Source organism: Narcine bancroftii, chromosome 5 (assembly GCF_036971445.1).
Source record: "Narcine bancroftii isolate sNarBan1 chromosome 5, sNarBan1.hap1, whole genome shotgun sequence".
NCBI lineage: Eukaryota > Metazoa > Chordata > Chondrichthyes > Torpediniformes > Narcinidae > Narcine > Narcine bancroftii.
The window spans coordinates 130,763,633-130,784,497 of NC_091473.1; the positions used below are offsets into that span (position 1 = coordinate 130,763,633).

General features: G+C 39.2%; 1 protein-coding gene across 3 annotated transcripts in view; it reads right to left on the reverse strand.

Moving 5' to 3' along the window:
- The window catches only part of ptbp2b (polypyrimidine tract binding protein 2b), a 53,853-nt gene that overhangs the window by 29,444 nt on the left and 3,544 nt on the right, over window positions 1-20,865 (reverse strand). For 2 of the 3 annotated variants that reach the window (XM_069939067.1, XM_069939066.1), the window contains exons 2-3: window positions 20,313-20,445; window positions 1,646-1,718 (exon numbers count right to left, since the gene is read on the reverse strand). In XM_069939067.1, coding sequence (XP_069795168.1) covers window positions 1,646-1,718; window positions 20,313-20,357 — 118 coding nt within the window. In that variant the 5' untranslated portion in view covers window positions 20,358-20,445. The remainder of the gene's footprint in view (window positions 1-1,645; window positions 1,719-20,312; window positions 20,446-20,865) is intronic. The other variant, XM_069939068.1, reaches the window with a different exon arrangement.

Genomic DNA, 20,865 nt, shown 5'->3' on the forward strand with positions numbered 1-20,865 from the left:
TTCTCCCAGTGTCTGTGGAGTTTGTCCTCAGGGGCTCCAGTTTCCTCCCACAATTCAAAACGTAAATTGGGCAGCATGGACTCATGGGCTGAAATGGCCTGTTACTGTGTTGTATGTGTAAATTTAAAAATTTGTGAATACAGACTTACAAATGCCACATAAATTGGAAATGAGGACATTAATGGTGCCCTTTCAACCAATAATAAAAGCATAAGAACAAAGAAATTGGAACACAAAGGCCATATCGTCCATCCATCCCCTCCACTTCACTCCACCATGTCTTAAGATTATGGCAATTTTCTATCTCTTTACAGTTTTCCAGCATCATCTTTATAAACCTCAAAATCCATTGAACTGTTTGAATGATCTCAAACAGATTCCACAATGCTTTAGGGGAGATAATTCCAAAAGTATCAACAAGTAATATTTTCTCTTCATCTCAGACCAATCTGTTTACTTCTTAATCTCAAGTAATGCCTCTTGATCCTAGACTTTCTAGTCTGCTTCCATCAAACCTTTTGCCAATTTTATGTTTCAGTGAGATTTTTTTCCTCATTTTTCTTAACTCTAGAGAATAGTCTGAGCCCCTTACTGGTTCACTGCAGTGCTGTCTCCTATGCTTCTCCTTCCCAACAGGGGTGGGGGTAATGTTCCACTATTTCAGCTGCCCTGCACTGATTTGCTCCTCCCCCAGAGTCCGCGTTAGACTTCAATACTCCTGTATTCAAACCCTGTCACAATAAAAATTAACACACCATCTGCCCTCTTTTTTGCTTGTTGAACCTACACAGTGGCCTTCATTAATTTGTTTGCAAATATACCTGGGTTCCATAGAACATCAGCACAGCCAATTCTCTGACAATTTTTGTTTAAATCTCTGCTTCTCTGTTTTGTGCATTAAAATTGCTGAATTCACATTTTTCCACATTATTTTCCATCTGTTACATTCATCTACCCAGGTTTCCTTCATACCATTGAGTCTCTCGTGTACATTGCTAGCAAACTTGTAAATATAATGTGTACTATTATGAGGCATTATGAAGTTATCAAATAGTAATTGCAATATTGGGTGTAATATCAATCAGGAAATTAAAGAAGCTTGTGATCAGGGTAAAATGGCAATCTGTAGGAGATTGTAGGAGAATACAGACTTAATCTTCCATTACTCCTCTGCTGTTACACAGGTTTACAAAACCAAAATTAGGGTAATTACCTCATTACTCACCCTCAAAGGCTCATGGAATCGAACTGCATATTGACCACATCACCATGAAAATCAGGAGGAAATATTCCATTTAAAAATAACACCCACAATACAAAGAAAATATATTTTACATATTCTTCACTATTTCTTCGCTAGGATGGAGAGCCTAACATTTCTGATTTTTTTTTGTGAGAAGATAAATTCTACAATTATACTCTCTTGTCTAATCAGCCATGTTGACAACATAAAATAAAAACAATCTCAAATTATATCTCAAGTAGGGAAAAAATGTCTAAATTAGCCACCTGTGAACAAACCTTGCAAGAAAGTACATAATTTAATAGCATATACTTAAATACAGTGCATCTGGGCACCAATATAGAATCATTAAAGCATATAAAAGTTTAAAAAAAGACAGTCCTGAACTGAAAGAAAACCTACCAGTAACAACCACACTGCTCATGGTAGAGTTTGGGCTGGTGTGAATGGTGCTGGAAAGTTCGTCAGATCCCCTCTGTGTAAAAATGCAAAATTCACAAGTTCATTAATGATAGATTTTATCATGAAGATTTTCCAAAATGGCTTATGCAGTTTATTACAAATAAAATATTCACTTATAATATTGCCAAAACATTTTTTTTAATTTATCAATTGAAACAAGAGGAATTCTATGACAAATACTCTAGCTCCACCATCAATTAAGACTGATTGCACAAATAGACGGTTAAAAATTAAGATACTGAACAGTGGAGTGGCAAGCAAATGGAACAGAGTAAATGAGGACATGGGATATGTTTTGAATGATCTCAAGTTTATCAGAGACCAAAATGTGAGAAACTACACAGGAGTATATCAGAAAAGTACAAGGATTAAACATACAGAGAGCTGAGGGCTCTGTATACAGAGGTGGAAGTAATTAAATTATGTTATCAATCAGTAATCATAAATGACATCTTAGATGGAATATGGGCTGAACACAGGGAAATAGGACTAGATTGGGTGGACAACTTTGTTAACATGGACAAGTTGAATGAAAGGGCCTAGTTCTGTGCTCTAAAACGGACTATGATACCGTCTAAAATTTATCTTGCGATCGTTTATGTGGTGAATTTGACAAGTTATACTTCAGGTCAAGAGAATTTTCAAAGGACCTCAGCATTTGGTTCAGTCCTCATTGTTGACAGTTTAGCCATTTGTATACAGAGGAAAAATCAGGAAGTCTTTTTTTTTAAAAATACCAAATCTTTTATCTCTAATTATTTTTGACATTTTATATTTGGATTCATACTTGCTTGAAGTAAGGAAAGTATAGAACCATAGAACACTACAGCACAGAAAATAGGCCATTTGGCCCTTCTAGTCGGTGTCAAAATATTATTCCGCGAGTTCAATTGACCTGCACCCATTCCATAACCCTCCAGACATCTTCCATCCATGTATCTATCCAATTTATTCTTAAAACCTAAGAGTGAGCCTGCATTTACGTCTGATGGCAGCTCATTCCACACTCCCACCACTCTCTAAGTGAAAAAATTCCCCTTAAACCTTTTCCCTTTCACCCATAAGCCATGTCCTCTCATATTTATCTCTCCTAATCTAAGTAGAAAGAGCTTACTCGCATTTACTCAGTCTATATCCCTCATAATTTTGTAAATCTCTCCTCATTCTTCTATGCTCCAAGGAATAAAGTTCTAACCTGTTTAATCTTTCCTTGTAACTCAACTCCTGAATACCCGGCAACATCCTAGTAAATCTTCTTTGCCCTCTTTCAATCTTACTGATATCCTTCCTGTAGTTAGGCGACCAGAACTACATACAATACTCAAAATATGGCCTCAACAAAGACCTATTCAATCACACCATAACATCCCAACTCCTATACTCAATACTTTGATTTATGAAGGCCAAGATGCCAAACGTTTCTTTAAAATCCTGTAGACCTGTGATGCCACTTTCAGGGAATTATGCATCTGTATTCTCAGATCCCTTTGTTCCTTCTCACCCCTCAGTGCCCTACCATTTACTGTGCATGTCCCAGCTTGGTTGTCCTTCCAAAATGCAACATCTCACATTTGTCTGCATTAAATTCCATCTGGCATTTTCTGGACCACTTTTCCAGTTGATTCAGATCCCTCTGCAAGCTTTGAAAGTCTTCCTCACTGTCCACGATGCCACCAATCTTAGTATCACCAGAAAACTTACTGACACAGTTTACCAGATTATCGCTGATATAAACAAACAACAATGGTCCCGACCCCGATCCCAGAGGCACACCACTAATCACACTCATCCAGTCTGAGAAGCAATTTTCCACTCCCACTCTGTCTTCTCCCATTCAGCCAATCCAGTTTACAACCTATCCATGGATACCTAGTGTCTGAACCTTCTGAACTAAGTTCCCATGTTGGATGTCGTCAAAGGCTTTACTCGAATCCATGCAGACAACATCCACAGCCTTTCCTTCATCTACTTTCTTGGTGACCTCTTTGAAAAACTCTAAGAATCGTTAAATACAATCTACCATGCACAAAGCCATGCTGACTATCCTTAATCACCCCTTAGCTGTCCAAATATTTATAAATTTAGACTTGTGTCTCACTGGCAAATAAATTCCAATCAATACTGATTAATCTTCATGATAATTTACAAAGGAAATCAAGAACACCACAGTCCAAAGATGAACCACAAGAAAACAAGGCAAGGACAAAAGGTATTTTAGTCCTCATATTATCAATCAAATTTTCATTAACTTTGTCAAAGATGGTATTCAAATACCATTATGAGTAGTGATACCACTGAAAGGCTTTCAGCATCACAAGTTTATAAAGGCAACTTCCATCATTAGAATGGACAAGGACTTATTTTCAGAAGTTCGAGTAAAAGAGATATCAATACAATTGAATTGCAGCAAATGTTTGTACCAATTAGTTTGAAAACATATATATAATTTTTATTATAATCCATATGGCTCAAATTTATCTGTGCACCTTGTATCAATCTCGTATGCATATGGAACTAACAATCTAGGATCATAAATAAAGCCTCTCAAAGGACATAAGCCTCATCTAATCCTTAAAATATGCAAGGGCCTGGCTTAAGTTTTTGCAGACATTTTCAACTCTCTGCTGAGGTCTGAGGTCCCCATATACTTTGAAAGAACATCCATCATGCCCAAGAAGAACAAAAGGACCTGCCTCAACAACTATAGGCTGGTGGCATTTGGATCTACCATGAAGTGCTTTAAGAGGTTGGTATTGAGCAAATCAACTCATCTTAGGAAGAACCTGGACCCAATTCATCTACCATCTCAACAGGTCAAAAGCAGATGCTATCCTGCTAGCCCTCCATTCTGTGTCAGATCACCTGAACCACAAGAACATGTATCATGTTGTTGCTCACTGACTACGCCTAGGTATTCAAGATCTTACCAGCAGAGATCATAATCAAACTCAGGGATTTGGAACTCTGTTCATCTGTCTGCAACTGGATCCTTAACTTTCTAATTGGCAAACCTCAATCAGTGTGGATTGGCTACATCACCTCCTCCACATTGACCATCAAAAACAGGGGCAAATCAAGGATGCGTGCTTGGTCCCATGCTCTATTCCCTCTTTACACACAAATGAATAGCCAGATTTGGCTCCAATGCAACCTATAAATTTGCTGATGACGCTACTTTTGTTGGCCGAATAACATGAAATGAGTCAGATTATAGGACAGAGATTGAGAATCATTGTGTGATGCCAGAAAACAAATCTTGTTATTCAACATCATCAAGACCAAGCAGCTTACTGTGGTCTTTAGGAAGTGGAGGATGAGATACCATGCATCTGCCTTCATTGACAGGATGGCAGTGGAGAGGGTTAAGTTCCTGGGAGTAGATCTATTCCAGAGGCAGCTCAGAGGCAACCATGAAAAACCACAGGTGGCACAGAAAGCATTGCACAATTACAGTACCAGTGACCCGGGTTCAAATCGGATACTGTCTACAAGGAACTTGTACATTCTCCCCGTGGCCTGCATGGCATTTCCCCAGGTGTTCCCAGTTTTTTCCCACCCTCAAAAGAATGTTTAGGTTTGGGTGTAATTGGGCAGCACAGATTTCAATGGCTGGAATAAACTTTTACGAGATTGTATTTAAAAAAAAAAATTAAATGAAAAAGGTACACCAACACCCCTACTTTTTGAGAAGTCTGAGATGATTTGGCATGTCATCACATATTCTATACATTGTATAGTGAAAAGTATACTGACTGGTTGCCTTATGGCTTGGTTTGAAAACTCAAGTGCTCAGGAACACAGAGCTGCAGGAAGATGCAAATCTAGACAAGTCTATCATAGGCACTGATCTCCCATCCTCTGCAGGCATCTATACAAGTTGCTGCCTCAAGAGGGCAGCCAACATCATCCTATTCACAATCTCTTTTTACCGATCCCTCAGGCAGAAGCCCAAGGATCAGTACTCCAAGTTCAAGAAGTTTTTTTAAAATCTAATTATCAGGTTCTTGAACCTCCAGGTACTACCCAAACCATAAACTACACTAGGATCACCAAAAAAATGTCTGCACTACTGTAATATCACTTCTTTTCTTGCGATAACAAACTGATTATTAGATTTCAGCTTTAATGTCAGAGTACATACATGACATCACATTCACCCCTGAGATTCCTTTCTGTTGTTGGTGGGGCACAATTACCACTAATTGGTAGTGCAAAAAATAAACTGTACACAGCATAAACTTGTAAACAAATAAAGATCTGTAAAAACAGATAACAAATGTTAACAATGTACAATACAAAGAGAACAAAAGATCAATAGTCAAGTCACCTTTAATTATCGTTCATACCATGCTCACACAGTAACGATGAGATAGCATTTATCCAGGACCATGGAGCATGTTTACATAAATACAAGTTAGAATAGAAGTTAAACACATTGACACATTAAAATATTAAGACATATACAGTAAAAGTCCACAATACATAATCCACATATGTTCTTGGGAATTCTTGGGGGGAAAACTTGACCAATCTGGACGTAATCACCTGAGTGCTACAGTACCTCCTACCAGATGGCAGAATGGAGAACAGCTTACATGAGGGGTGTGTGGAGTCCTTCACAATGTTTATTGCCTTTCACCTGCATCGAGTGTTGTAGATATCCATCATGGTAGGAAGAGAGCCCCCAATGATCTTTTCCACAAACTTCACTATCCTCTGCAGGGTGGTACAGCTTCCAAACTAGGTGGTGATGCAGTTGCACAGGATGCTCGCGATACATCCTCTCTAGAATGTAGTGAGGATGGAAGGTGGGAGATGAACTTTCCTCAGCCTTCACCGGAAGTAGAGGTGCTGCTGGGCTTTCTTGGCTAGGGAGTTGGTGTTAAGGGACTCCGCAGCCAAGTAAAGTGCACAAGAGTCCTTAAATGACTCTCTGATTGAGTTTGTTGTGTGAATCTTTGATGATTGCTGCTGTCCTCCAATGGCAGCGTTCCCTGCAGATGTACTCAATAATGGGATGGTTTTGCCTGTGATGTCCTGGGCTCCGCCCATGACTTTTTGGAGGGCTTTACGCTCAGGGGTATTGGTGTCCGCATTGCATACTGTGATGCACTTTCCACCACACCTCTGTAGAAACAAATTTGCCAGGGTTTCTGGTGTCATACCAGACCTTCGCAAACTCCTGAGGAAGAAGACATTGACGTGCTTTCTTCAAGATGCCACTGGTGTGTTGGGTACAGGAAAGATCCTCTGAGATAGTGACTCCTAAGAACCTAAATTTGCTTTCCTGCTCCACCTGATTCCCCCCAATGATCACTGGATTGTATACCTCTGGCTTTCCTTTCCTGAAGTCAACAATCATATCCTTAGTTTTGGTGATCTATTTACTTATTTATCCTATGATATTTATTCAATCTTTTGCTGTCAGCATATTTTGCTGATTTGATTTTTATTTCTGCAGTTGGTGGATCTTACATCCCTGTTTAGCTGCAGCAAATAGGAATTTTGGTGCATCTGTATATTGCAATTAGGTACAATACATTACAATAAATGCACATTACCATTATTATGTGGTGGAACATTAACTTTTAAAATAAATTACAAAGACACAAGCAAAATTATTTTAATACTGAGAGTAAGCCAGAGCTATACAAGAGCTGATACAACTAGTGTTCAATAATAAACTACAGTTCATAAAAAAAAACTGCTTTGCCCACCTGTTCTAGCCCATGTGGTACCAAATCCATCAACATGGTGAATTTCTGTCTCAAAATAGCCTATCAATTGGGAATGGGCAATAAATGCAGACTTTATAAGACATTGATAAGTTGGTGAACAATCATTCTTATTTAAGTAAAACCACTGAAGTTGGAATCTTCAGAAATCATAAGAAAATTGGCAAAGATTTTTTAAAAAGTCAAGATTATAAAAGGCAGGGCAGTAATTAGGATATTTAAAAGGTAAAGGTTCCATTATTGTCACGAAATACATTTAGAATGTAACATGTATGAAAATTTATTTTACTTTTCTCTACCGTAAGGCAGAGTCGCCACTTTGCCCAGCACCCGTCATAGAAACCTACAGTACCTGGTATTTCTAGACAGTCTCCCCTCCAAGTATTGACCAGGCCTGAGACTGCTTAGCTTCAGAGATCAGACCATCTCAGGCATATTCAGACCATTAGTGTTAGGAAAGGAGAGAATCATGATGAGGTCATAGGGTAAGTAAGGACATATGGGGAAAAAAAAGAGATCTATAAATTATTCAGTATATCTTTGGCTTGGCTTCGGGGATGAAGATTAATGGAGAGGTAATGTCCACGTCAGCTGCAGGCTCGTTGGCGGCTGACAAGTCCGATGCGGGACAGGCAGACACGGTTGCAGCGGTTGCAGGGGAAAATTGGTTGGTTGGGTGTTGGGTTTTTCCTCCTTTGTCTTTTGTCAGTGAGGTGGGCTCTGCGGTCTTCTTCAAAGGAGGTTGCTACCCGCCGAACTGTGAGGCGCCAAGATGCACAGTTGGAGGCGATATCAGCCCATTGGCAGTGGTCAATGTGGCAGTATATATAGATGGACTAAATGGGAGGAATTTTACTCCAGGATAAAGTATTACCTGATGAGGAGCCTTTGTCTCAAGTCCAGTGCAAATCAATAAGTCACCATTCATGAGGAAAAACAGTGAAGTTGTAAAAGTATATAAACATCAAGTTCAAATTTATAATCATCTAACTGTATACATACCACCTAATGAAACAGCATTTTCCCCAGACCATGGCACACATACACAATACAGTACATAATATATTTTTTCTTTGGCTTGGCTTCGCGGACGAAGATTTATGGAGGGGGTAAAAAGTCCACGTCAGCTGCAGGCTCGTTTGTGGCTGACAAGTCCGATGCGGGACAGGCAGACACGATTGCAGCGGTTGCAGGGGAAAATTGGTTGGTTGGGGTTGGGTGTTGGGTTTTTCCTCCTTTGCCTTTTGTCAGTGAGGTGGGCTCTGCGGTCTTCTTCAAAGGAGGTTGCTGCCCGCCAAACTGTGAGGCGCCAAGATGCACGGTTTGAGGCGTTATCAGCCCACTGGCGGTGGTCAATGTGGCAGGCACCAAGAGATTTCTTTAGGCAGTCCTTGTACCTTTTCTTTGGTGCACCTCTGTCACGGTGGCCAGTGGAGAGCTCGCCATATAACACGATCTTGGGAAGGCGATGGTCCTCCATTCTGGAGACGTGACCCATCCAGCGCAGCTGGATCTTCAGCAGCGTGGACTCGATGCTGTCGACCTCTGCCATCTTGAGTACTTCGACGTTAGGGATGTAAGCGCTCCAATGGATGTTGAGGATGGAGCGGAGACAACGCTGGTGGAAGCGTTCTAGGAGCCGTAGGTGGTGCCGGTAGAGGACCCATGATTCGGAGCCGAACAGGAGTGTGGGTATGACAACGGCTCTGTATACGCTTATCTTTGTGAGGTTTTTCAGTTGGTTGTTTTTCCAGACTCTTTTGTGTAGTCTTCCAAAGGCGCTATTTGCCTTGGCGAGTCTGTTGTCTATCTCATTGTCGATCCTTGCATCTGATGAAATGGTGCAGCCGAGATAGGTAAACTGGTTGACTGTTTTGAGTTTTGTGTGCCCGATGGAGATGTGGGGGGGGCTGGTAGTCATGGTGGGGAGCTGGCTGATGGAGGACCTCAGTTTTCTTCAGGCTGACTTCCAGGCCAAACATTTTGGCAGTTTCCGCAAAGCAGGACGTCAAGCGCTGAAGAGCTGGCTCTGAATGGGCAACTAAAGCGGCATCGTCTGCAAAGAGTAGGTCACGGACAAGTTTCTCTTGTGTCTTGGTGTAAGCTTGCAGGCGCCTCAGATTGAAGAGACTGCCATAATATATTTAAAATACAGTAAAATCCCTGTTATCCAGCACCTGCTAGATATGTGAATGTTCCAGTTGAGTGAGCACACTTTTACAGTGCCGAATACACCAGCATTAAGAATAAACAGTATGAAAGGCAAAAGACAGTGCAATGTGCAAAGTCATTTGAAAACAAAAATCAGTATTTTAGTCCTTAATCTTGTAAAGTTCACTTTAATCAGGCAATTCCTGTAACATACAAAATTTAAATTTGAACCTCAGTCACTGGCGCTGTAACAGCGTTGCGCTAACCATGCTGTCATCATAATTAACCTCCCACATGTTTACAGATAAAGCCTTATTAATATACTTAATACTAATAAAGACTCTTACTGGCCATGGACAGGGAGACACTTTGAGTGAGTTGCCCCAGCGGTAAGTGGCACCAGCCGGCTCTTCATCCTGGGTGGCGCCATTTTATTCAAACGTAACTTTATTTAAACTTTATTCAAATTACTGCTGCAGGCAGTGGACGATTGGGGTGCTCCACTGACCCAGGGGTTGTATGTTGCTTCAGAGAACATTTACTTTTACAATTCTAAACTTCTATTTATTTTTTAAAATTTATTTTCATTCTTTATTATTATTTATTTATTTCCCCTGTATTTTTATTCATGGTTGCTTGAATTCCGGATACCAAAGATTTTATTGTATATAAATATTTTGGGATTATTTACTTGGTTACAGGATATTTATTGTTCATCCATCTCACAGCCTGCAGGAAGAAACTATTTCCCAGCTTGGTAGTTCTGATTTTTGATGTTCCCGTACCTGGTACTTGATGGTAACATTTTAACTACAGTAAAGCTAGTGCAGTAAATTAGAGGAAAACAAGTTGTTAGAGAGAAAAAAGATTTGGATTGATCTGGCACTCACAATAAAGACTGATCAAATGATCACATTGCAAAGATAATCCTGAACTTCTTATGACCTGTGGTTTTAATTCTCTACTCCCATTCTATCCACTAATTTTGACTTCTATGTTTCTCCAAAGGGTGATCAAAGTAAGCGCAAGAAATAGTACATGTTCCATCTGAGCATTTTTGCAGCTCTTGGGACTTGGTAATGAATTTAATGATTTATTTTGCCTTTTTTCCCCTACAGATATTCTTGTACATGTATTTTGTTCAAATTTGGTTTTCTTTTGATGTAAACAATGACAATAATTTGTAAATGTCATTAAAAAAATAATCTCTTAGAATGGAAGTCCTCCCAGTTAACAAACTAAAGAACCCTTCAAAATGCAATAATTCATCAGATAGCTTTACATCATTTCCTATTAAAAAAATAGCTTGGTAGTCAGTACAGGAACACGATCCTTTATCTGGAATCCTTGGGGACAGGGTGTTCCGAATTTCGGAAAGCCTCCCCCAAGCACTGTCCGCCCAGCTGCCTCCCCCAAGCGCCGGTCCCTCGGCCGCCTCCCCCAAGCACTGGCCGCCTCTCTCCCCACTTACTGGATTTTAGATGTCCGGATAAAGGATCGTGTACCTGTACTACTATTTTTAGTGAATAGTTTAAAAAAAATATTAAAATATTAGTTTTAATTCCATCTAAGAATACATTTAGAAAGGGTAAAAGCAAACATTTTTGCACAAGATGGTTCAAGGTTGCAGATGACACAACAATAGTTGGCCTCACGAGCAACAGAGTAGAGGTGAAAAATCTCATGAAATGGAACGAGAGTTACAACCTGAGTCTCAACGTGAACAAGGCAAAGAAAATAATTGTGGACTTCAGAAGGACCAGAAACGACCACCCTCCACTACATATCAACAACTCTGTAGTAGAAGGAGGGCACAAAGTTCCTTGGAGTTCAGTTAACTAGTAACCTATCGAGGACACTCAACATCTCCTCACTTGTCAGGAAGGACTGCACTTCCTGAGAAGATTGAAGTGGCAAGGCTACTGGCCTCCATTATGTCAACCTTCTATATGAGCTCCATTGAGAGTGCCCTGGCCGGCTGCATCAGTGTGGTAAGGTTGCTACAGAGAAATGGATCGGAGGTCAGTCCACAGGACCATAAAGTGGCAGACACTAAAGTCTACCTCCCTTTTCCCCCACCCCCAAATAAACATGATCTACCGGGATTATTGTCTGAAGAGGGCATGTAAAATCATGGAGAACCCCTTACACCGTGCACACATCAACTTTCAGACGCCACAATCAGAAAAGAAATACAGGAGTATCGGAGACACCACCACCAGGGTGAGAAACAGCTTCTTCTCATGGGGAGTGACAATGCTGAATGACCAAAGGAATTAACTCTCTGAGAGTATCATTCATACAAATGAATATTTATTAATTTATTTGGATAGATAAAATAGTTGTCTTCCATATATGTTTGTCTGTATGTGTGTTATGTCTGGTTGTGTGCCTGCATGTTTTTACTTTTGTCAAGTTGTACTTGTTCAAGCAGATGACAATATACTTGATATTTGGTAAGGAGCAAAGAAAACACTATTCTACTAGTATGAGGTTCATTCAGGAGTCTGATAATGGTAGGAAACAGTCCTTTAATGCGATGGTGCATCAAGGTCATCAACCCCAGCTTCATTAGCAAGGGAAGCAATGTCACTCTTGGTGCTGGTTACATCACAGAATCCTTTGAAGTCATTCACTTACTCAGGCTGTAAATTCCCCCAGGCACCTTTCATCATCACTTCCTTCATTTCATCCAAGTGACTACTGTATGGGTGACTGGAATCTTTAGGGTGTACTTCTTCCATTTAATAATAGGTGGTAATACAGTCTTTCCTGGTATTTCCCAGTCACTTGGCACATATTGAACCTCGAAACAATGAAATGTTGCGCCTTTGCTCCATACCAACTGAGATCTCTCTTTATCCCTGAATTGGTTTGTACTGTGACTTGCTTGTTGTTCTACAAGACATCTAACTGGTCCACTTGTGAAACAACCTTAGCACTACATCATTTTTTACAATAGATATGAACATGATGCAATGTAAATCTTGAAATAACAGCATTGACAACATGCTACAAGTATTTGCAGCGTTCAGCAGTAAAAGCAAAATCACTCATGTTGCAAAGTGGATTAGTGGTACTCCAGATGGCCACCAGGAACATTTTTGAAGTCTTGTCCCTTGCGAAGTTATGGCAGTCATGCAAGACTTACACGTAAACTCAGTCAACTTGCAGAACCAACTTTAATAAGCCTTCCAATTGCTTAGGGTTTCTAGATTGATCAATCAGTTAAACTTGAAATCATCACTGGCATTTTCCCTCAAAAAATGGGTCAAATGCTCCTTGGATGCTTTCATATCCTGAACTGGGATTCTGCTCCGAGTCCAAAGGTAAGTTCTGATAACCTCTTCCATTTACAGTGCCCTCCATAATGTTTGGGACAAATACACTTTTTTTCCTTTATTTTCCCCTGTGCTCCACAGTTTTATATTTATAATAAAACTATTCACATACAATTTAAGTGGACATTTATTAAAGGTTATTTGTATACATTTTGGTTTGACTGTCGAAATGATAGCACTTTTTTTTATGTGTATATGCACCCATTTCAAGACAAAGTGTCGTCCAATGAGTTTGATGGTATTTGCTTGAACCTGAGCAGACAAGATGCTTCTATACACATCAGAATTCATTTGAGAAGCTGATTACAGAAGGTTCAAAAAAAAAAGTTTATATCAGAAATGTATGCATTGTTGCAAGAGATGATAAACAGGATATAAACAGAGTGGAGAGAGTGCAGAGAAGGTTTACCAGAATGTTGCCTGGGTTTAAGCATCTGGAGTATGGGGAGAGATTGGACAGATTGGGTCTTTATTCTTTGGAGCGTAGAAGGTTGAGAGGGGATTTGATGGAAGTATTTAAGATTATGAAAGGGATAGACAGAATGGATGTGGATAGACTATTTCCGTTAAGAGGAGGAAAGATTAAAACAAGAGGACATGAGTTAAGAATTAAGGGGCAGAGGTTTAGAGGTAACATGAGGGGGAACTTCTTTACTCAGAGAGTGGTAGCTGTGTGGAATGATCTTCCGGGAGAAATAGTGGCGGCGGAGTCAATTGTATTATTTAAGAAAAGGTTGGACAGGTATATGGATGAGAAGAAGATGGAGGGTTATGGGCATTGTGCAGGGAGGTGGGACTAGAAAGGGGTGTTTGGTTCGGTGCGGACTAGAAGGGCCTAATGGCCTGTTTCCGTGCTGTAATTGTTATGTTATGTTATTTATGACTAAACCTGGCATATTTAAAATAAAGAATAAATGGGAGAAGGATTTAGACCTTCCGATTTCTGGATGATTTGTGAAAATAGTGTAACTAGGTTAATTAATGTAAAAAATTATAATTAACTAAACTTTACCTTACATCAGTTGTACTTAAACCCCAGAGAAATTGAAAAGATATGGTTTTAGTTTATCAGATGAATGTTTTCGTTGTGGAGAGAAGGGTGCATTTATAAATTCAGTTTGGACTTGCAAGAAGGTGAAAGTTTTTTGGAAGAAAATTATGGAGTTTTTGGAGCACTTATTCAAAATTGAATTATTATTTGATCCATTACTGTTTTTTATTGGGATATATGACAGACTTAAAATTTGGTTTAAAATTGGATAAGTTTCAAATAGCATTTATTCATCTGTATTATTTATAAACAAATAACAATTTACACAATAATTATTCTTTTTACTAAAATGTGGACTCAGTATTTTAAAAGTATAGATTTAAATATAGTTTAAGTAGTTTATAGATATGGGGCACTCCACGGCATATAAATAATTGATTTATGTATCAGGCTCCCATTTTAGGGGCAGTGGGGTTTTTTTGTAGATGGGAGGTGGGGAGGGGTAGTAGGATTGTTGTGTATTATGTATTTTGACATGGATTTATGCAAGATGGGGTTTTTTATGTTTGTATTTTATAACATATAAATAAAGTATTTTTTTAGAAATTCATTTCACTACTGCCATCGGCAGTTAAATCATCAATGATGATCAGTGCACCAGCATCAGTGGCAGCCGTACATGCCCAGGCCATTACACTCCCTCCACCATGTCTCACAGATAAGCTGGTATGCTTTGGATCTTGGGCAATTCCTTTACGCCTCCACACTTTACTCTTGCCATTACACTGATACAGGTTAATTTTGAATTCATCTGTCCACAAGACCTTATTCCAAACTCTTTTAAATGCCGTATATTTTGGCATACAAGTCGACCCCCCTTTTTCAGCTTCATTTTTTAGAATTTTATGGTATATTTGGTGCAAGTCGACTCCAATTTTCTGGCTGCCTGAGGTTCCTCGCAAGTTGATCCCCAAAACTCGCAATGCCTGAGATGGACTGGCGTTAATCCCCGTGGATTGATCTGCTGGGCAGTGGCTGGAGGTGACTGCTATCGTGGAGAGTCCATCGACACAACACAGCGTGACAAAAATCTGAAGAATGCTTTAAGTTGAAAGTGATAGAAATGGCCAAAAAAAACCAACAACTGCACTGCTGCAAGAAAATTTGATGTGCATGAGAAGTTGGTAAGAAATTAGAGGAAGAAAGAAGAGACTTTTAAGAAAAATACCAAAAAGCCAATGTTCTTTGAGAAAGGGAATCCCTCGTTGGTCAGAGTTGGAAAAACATATTGCAGAATGGATACATGAACAGAGGCAAGATTGCTACATAATCACCCTAAATAAAATAAGAACATTTGCTCTTCAGTGGGCAAAGTTACAGCCAGACCTGTGATGATTTTGAGGCTATAGTCGACTGGTGCAATCATTTCATGAACAGGAAAAATCTGGTGTAATGCCAAAACAAAATTGAACAGAAACTAGCAAAAGATCTTGATCATAAAGTTGTAAGTTTTCACCTGTTTATTATACGGAACGGGCAGAAACAGACAATGTGTTGAACAGGTGACCAGGCTGTTTATGCACACAACAGAGTTTGTTGGTCTGAGATATTTTGCAGCCACTTAACTGAGAACACTAAGTAATTGAACAGGTGGCCAGGCTGTTTATGCAAACAACGGAGTTTGTTGGTCTGAGATATATTTCGCAGCCAGTTAACTGAGAACACGAAAAGTAGATTAGCACGACATATAACTTACATGGTGGTCATCCTGGGTGGTTTGACATCTATATTGCAACGTTTCGATGTCTGCTTGAACAAGCCATTCAAGGACCATGGATGCTGAGTGCAGAAAGTCATTTACAAAAGGCGGGCAATGCATGCTGCATCACTTGGTATGCTGTGTAACTTTGTGCTCAAGGCATGGGACAAATTTAAAGGAGAGACTGTGATAAAATCGTAAGTGTAGTACCTCTTGTGCAATTGATGGCACGGAAGACGATTTATTGTGGGTCACTGACGTTGAAGCTGAAACCACCTCATCAGATAGAGACTGGGACCCATGAGATGACTGTTTTAACAGTCGTGCCTCCATCTTTGCTTCAGACGATAATAGTGAGAGTGATTTTGAAGGGTTCTAAATGTGTTGTTTTCAGACAATTATACAATTTCGAAGGGTGCTAATTGTGTTGTTTTCAATAAAAATCTCATGAAAATCTGTCGCAGTATAATTTTTTTTCCAGGGTCTATTTATACGCTGAATCAGCGCGGACTGGATTTTAAGCTGAATTTAAGGTCTCAAAAGTATATCCAGCATACAAGTTCACCCCCATTTTTGAGGGGTTTTTTTTGGGTTTCTCAACTCAACTTGTACACCAAAATATATGATACTTTTTTTGTAAATTGGCCATCCTATTTCTGTGGCTGACTAGTAGTTTACATTTTACAGCGTAGCCTCTGTATTTCTGTTCATGAAATCTACAGACAATAGTCAGTGACACATCCGCACCCGCCTCCTGAAGAGTGTTTAAGATTTGTCAGATAGGCTTTTAGGGAATTTTTCTTCTGTCATCAGGAGTGGAGGTCTTCCTTGGCCTCCCAGTCCCTTTGCAATTACTGAGCTCACCAATCTTTCTCCCTAATCTTCCAAACAGTAGATTTTGGTAATCCCAAAGTTTGGTTGATATTTCTTTCTGTTTTGTTCTTGTTTTTCAGAATCATGATATTTGTAATTTATAATTTGATATTTATAATTACTGGTCAATTCCAAATCAGAGCATACAAGAAAGCTCATGCTATTTTTAAAAAAGCATTAGGCTACCATACAAATTATGGCTAAGCAGGCCTAGATGACCATGCCAAATTGAATAGCCAATACTCAAGGCTGCTGGAAATCAAAAATAGAAGCAGAAAATGCTGCAATTGCTCAGCAAGTCAGGCAACATATTGTGGAGAATGGAATCAAGTTAGCATTTACACAAGTGATTTTCCATCTGAAATGGGAAGTTAAAAAATTAACTAAGTTCATAAACAGCAGAGAATAGGTCAAGGGCGAGGAGACGAAAAGATAACAAAAGGAAGTTCTGTGATGGGCTGAAGACCAGGAGATCAAAGGACAATGCTGAATGAGTGTCAAAGTTCTAACTGAAGATGTATGGAATCTGAAATCCCAAAAGGGAAGAGGGGAGAAAAAAAATGCTGGAAATGTTAGATGGCAAATGGCTGTTTCATTTGAAATGTTGAATTTAATGTTGAACCCTAAATGCTGTAATGTGCCAAGTTCAAAGCAAAACATCTGTCTCCTTAGCTTCAATAAAGGGCTTCATTTTAAGTGCAAGAAGCCAAAGATATTGGAAGAAAATGGGAGGATGTAAAATTAAAATAATGAAGTCACTAAGATGCCTGCAAGCATGAACTTGAGCTTCCAATTCAAATCAAAAGTCAATAATACAAAATATTCTGTTCCTCTCCATTAAGGCCACTTCCTATACTACAGATCTCCAGCATTCTTTATTAAAACAAGAATGGACCCAATCTGAATTCATAAGAATCTCAAACAGTGGGAAAAAAAACCTGGATTTCTTTCAACTAAAAAAGGATAAATCCAAGTGAAAATTTAAGCACCTTGGAAACACTGCATAATGAATACCCAAATACCAAAATTTTACTGAAATCACACATTATTAGCAATAAAAAGGCATCTGACTTGAAAATGGTTCATTACAAGGTTTCCATTTAGTTAATCCAATAACAGCATTCTGAAGGGTACACTTTTACATGATAGGCCAAGTACATAACAGCAGATGGTGTAAGCTAAAATTTAAACAAATGCTCAATTGCGGCTTTGTAATTGTAAGGAAAGAGAAAACCAACATTTAAAAGTTGTTGAAGATAAATATTTACTCACTGGAATTGGAAAATAAACATTTTCAAGGTAGGTCTTTAATCCAAGTTTTAAAAATATTGAGTAAAATCAATCATATTTTTTTCACCAAATGGGCTATGAACTGTTATGAATAATGCCATTTAAGCATGTCAAAAAACATCTTAAGAAAAACAAAATTGTAATTTTAAGTATATGCAACAATAACCATTACTCTTGCAGGAAGATGTCAAACTTCCACTACGCAGTGGAATAGAATCCTCAATGTAATCCTAATGCAATCTTCTTCTAATTAATCTACTTCAATTATCTAAAATTTCACTGCTATAGATCAGAACCAGAATTTGTTGTCATGAACAAGTCACAAAATTCAGTGTTTTGCGGCAGCGTCACAGATCCATTATTAAGAAGTGAAAATGGCAAGGAAAAGCTTGACTGGAGAGTATGCAAAGTAAAATTTGTTTAAGGAAAATGAAAATAAAAGGAATTTTAATAAATCCACATTTAGAAATTAAGAAACATTTTATATGTCACAATGTTTATTTCAATTTTAAACAGGCTTTTGCATTCAAAACAAATCATTAAATATCCAAATTACTTTAACTTGTGAATATATTCAATATGCAGTTTGCATTCGTCAATTCCATAACCAGAATAAAACTTTTTAAAAACTCCTATAGACTTCTGTTTAAAATTCTCCAAACCCTTAATATGGAAGACATTTCTTTATTACCTCTTAAACGGCAAATAAAAGCACATTGTAACCACAGAACAAAACACCACAGAAACAGGCCTTTCTAGTCCATGCCAAACTGTTATTCTCCTTAGTTCCACTGACCAGCACCCCAACCAGCCTTGAATACCCCTCCAATCCAAGTACCAAATTCTTAAAAATTAAATATAGCCTGCATTCACCACTTCATTTGACAGCACATTCCACACTCCCACCACTCTGTGTGAAGAAGTCCCCCATAAACCTTTCTCCTTTCACCCTTACAGCCATGTCCTCTAGTTTGTATCTTACCTATGCTCAGTGGAAAAAGCCTACCTATATTTAATGTCTAAATCCTTCATAATTTTTTAACACAGTACAACTCCGATTATCTGAAATCAGATTCTTCAAAATCCTCAGTTTTTCAACATTTTTTTTAAATTTCAGAAGAATGAGGATATCCAAAATAAATAAAAATCTTCATTTATCCGAAATTTTTTCAAAGCCAAACTGGCCAGGATGTAAGGCTCCTGGCATTTACATGAGCGGGGACCTTGGTGGGGAGATGTTGGTGTGCGGCGATGGCCAGCATTTTTCTTTGGAGAGAATTAAACATTATTTTAATGCTTAAAAAGCTTTAACTTGCTGCTGTTTAAACATTGATACAAGTGTTTTGCTGCTGCTACTGAGCTGTTTTTTTTTTTAAATGACCACTTTTCCAAAGAAAAAATGTTTATCCGAAATAGGCTTGGTCCTGACCATTTCAGATAATCGTAGTTGTACTATACCTCTATCAAATTCCCCTTCATTCTTGTATGCTCCAGGGAATAAAACCCTAACCTGTTTAACCTTTCCCTGCAACTTAGTTCCTGAAGTCCAGGCATCATCCTAGTAAATCTTCCCTGCACTCTTTCAATCTTATTGATATCTTTCCAGTAGTTAGGTGACCATAATTGCACACAATTGTAGTGTGGATTGTGGAGGGTCATGCAACCCCTCTATCTGGAATCCAGTGGGAATGTGGATTGTGGAGGGGCATTTAGCCTCTCTGTCTGAAACCTGGTGGGGATGAGAATTCCGGAGGGGTATGTGACATTTCTATCAGGAACCATATCAGATGTCACCTCACCTGCCAATCAAGGTCAAGGCTTACCCACAGGTCAGTGCATACCTGGTCATTGCCCTCTTTAATTGGCTCATCCATACCTGGGCTGGACTCTTCACCTTAAGACATACTAAAGCCCACCACACGTGAGCCAACTTCCTCTTTCAAACCCGAGCTCCTCCAGGTTGAGAACCGTGGACAATGCTGGAGGATAGTTGGTAAGCTGTGCACAAACAAAGAGATGGGAGCTGTTGTACTGTGTGCCTGCCAGGGATATCAAAGGGTGGTGGGTATCATATGTGGTAATTTAATTGTAAAGCCTTCTACCGCAAATGGTTGCGAGGGTATTGTTTAGTCTGGTAAGTGTGCATGTGTGTGTCTATACCCTTGTTGCAATTCCCCAACATGTGTCAATAAAACACTACTGTTCAATCAGCTGCATTCAGACTCATACCCTTAGGATCCATCAAACGGTTTCACACACACAATACTCCAAATTTGGCCTCACTAATGTATTGTACAATTTTACCATAACATCCCAACTGCTATACTCAATACTTTGATATATGATGGCCAACATGCCAAAAGCTTTCTTCAGAACCCTGTGTATCTGTGACGCCACATTGGGGGAATTATGTATCTGGTCCCAGGTCCCCCTGTCCTATTGCACACCTCAGTGCCCTACCATTTACCGTGTATGTCCTTTCTTGGTCTGTCCTTCCAACATTAAATTCCATCTGCCATTTTTTAAGCCCATTTTTCCAGCTGCTCCAAATCCCTCAGCAAGCCTTCCTTGATGTTCATACCACCTCCAATCTTTGTCATCTGCAAAAATTTACCACATTATTATCCAATCATTGATTATAGATGACAAATAATAAAAGCACCAATCCAAGGCATACTACTAGTCACAGACCTCCATCTGAAAAGTAATCTTACACCACCACTCTCTGGCTTCTCCTGTTTAGCCAATGTTGAATCTTGTTCACTACCTCACCATGAATACCAAGCATCTGAATCTTGCTGACTAACATCCCACATGGATGTCAAAGATAAGAGTACCATTGAGGTCCTGCTTTTTAACTTCTTTCCCAACTCCATATATCCCCAATTCAGGACCTCGTCCCTATCTATGTCATTGGTCCCATGTGGTCCATGACATCTGGCTGCTCACCTTCTCCCTCCAGAATGCAGTGAACTCAATCAGAGATGTCCCTTACCCTGGCATCTGGGAAGCCACATACC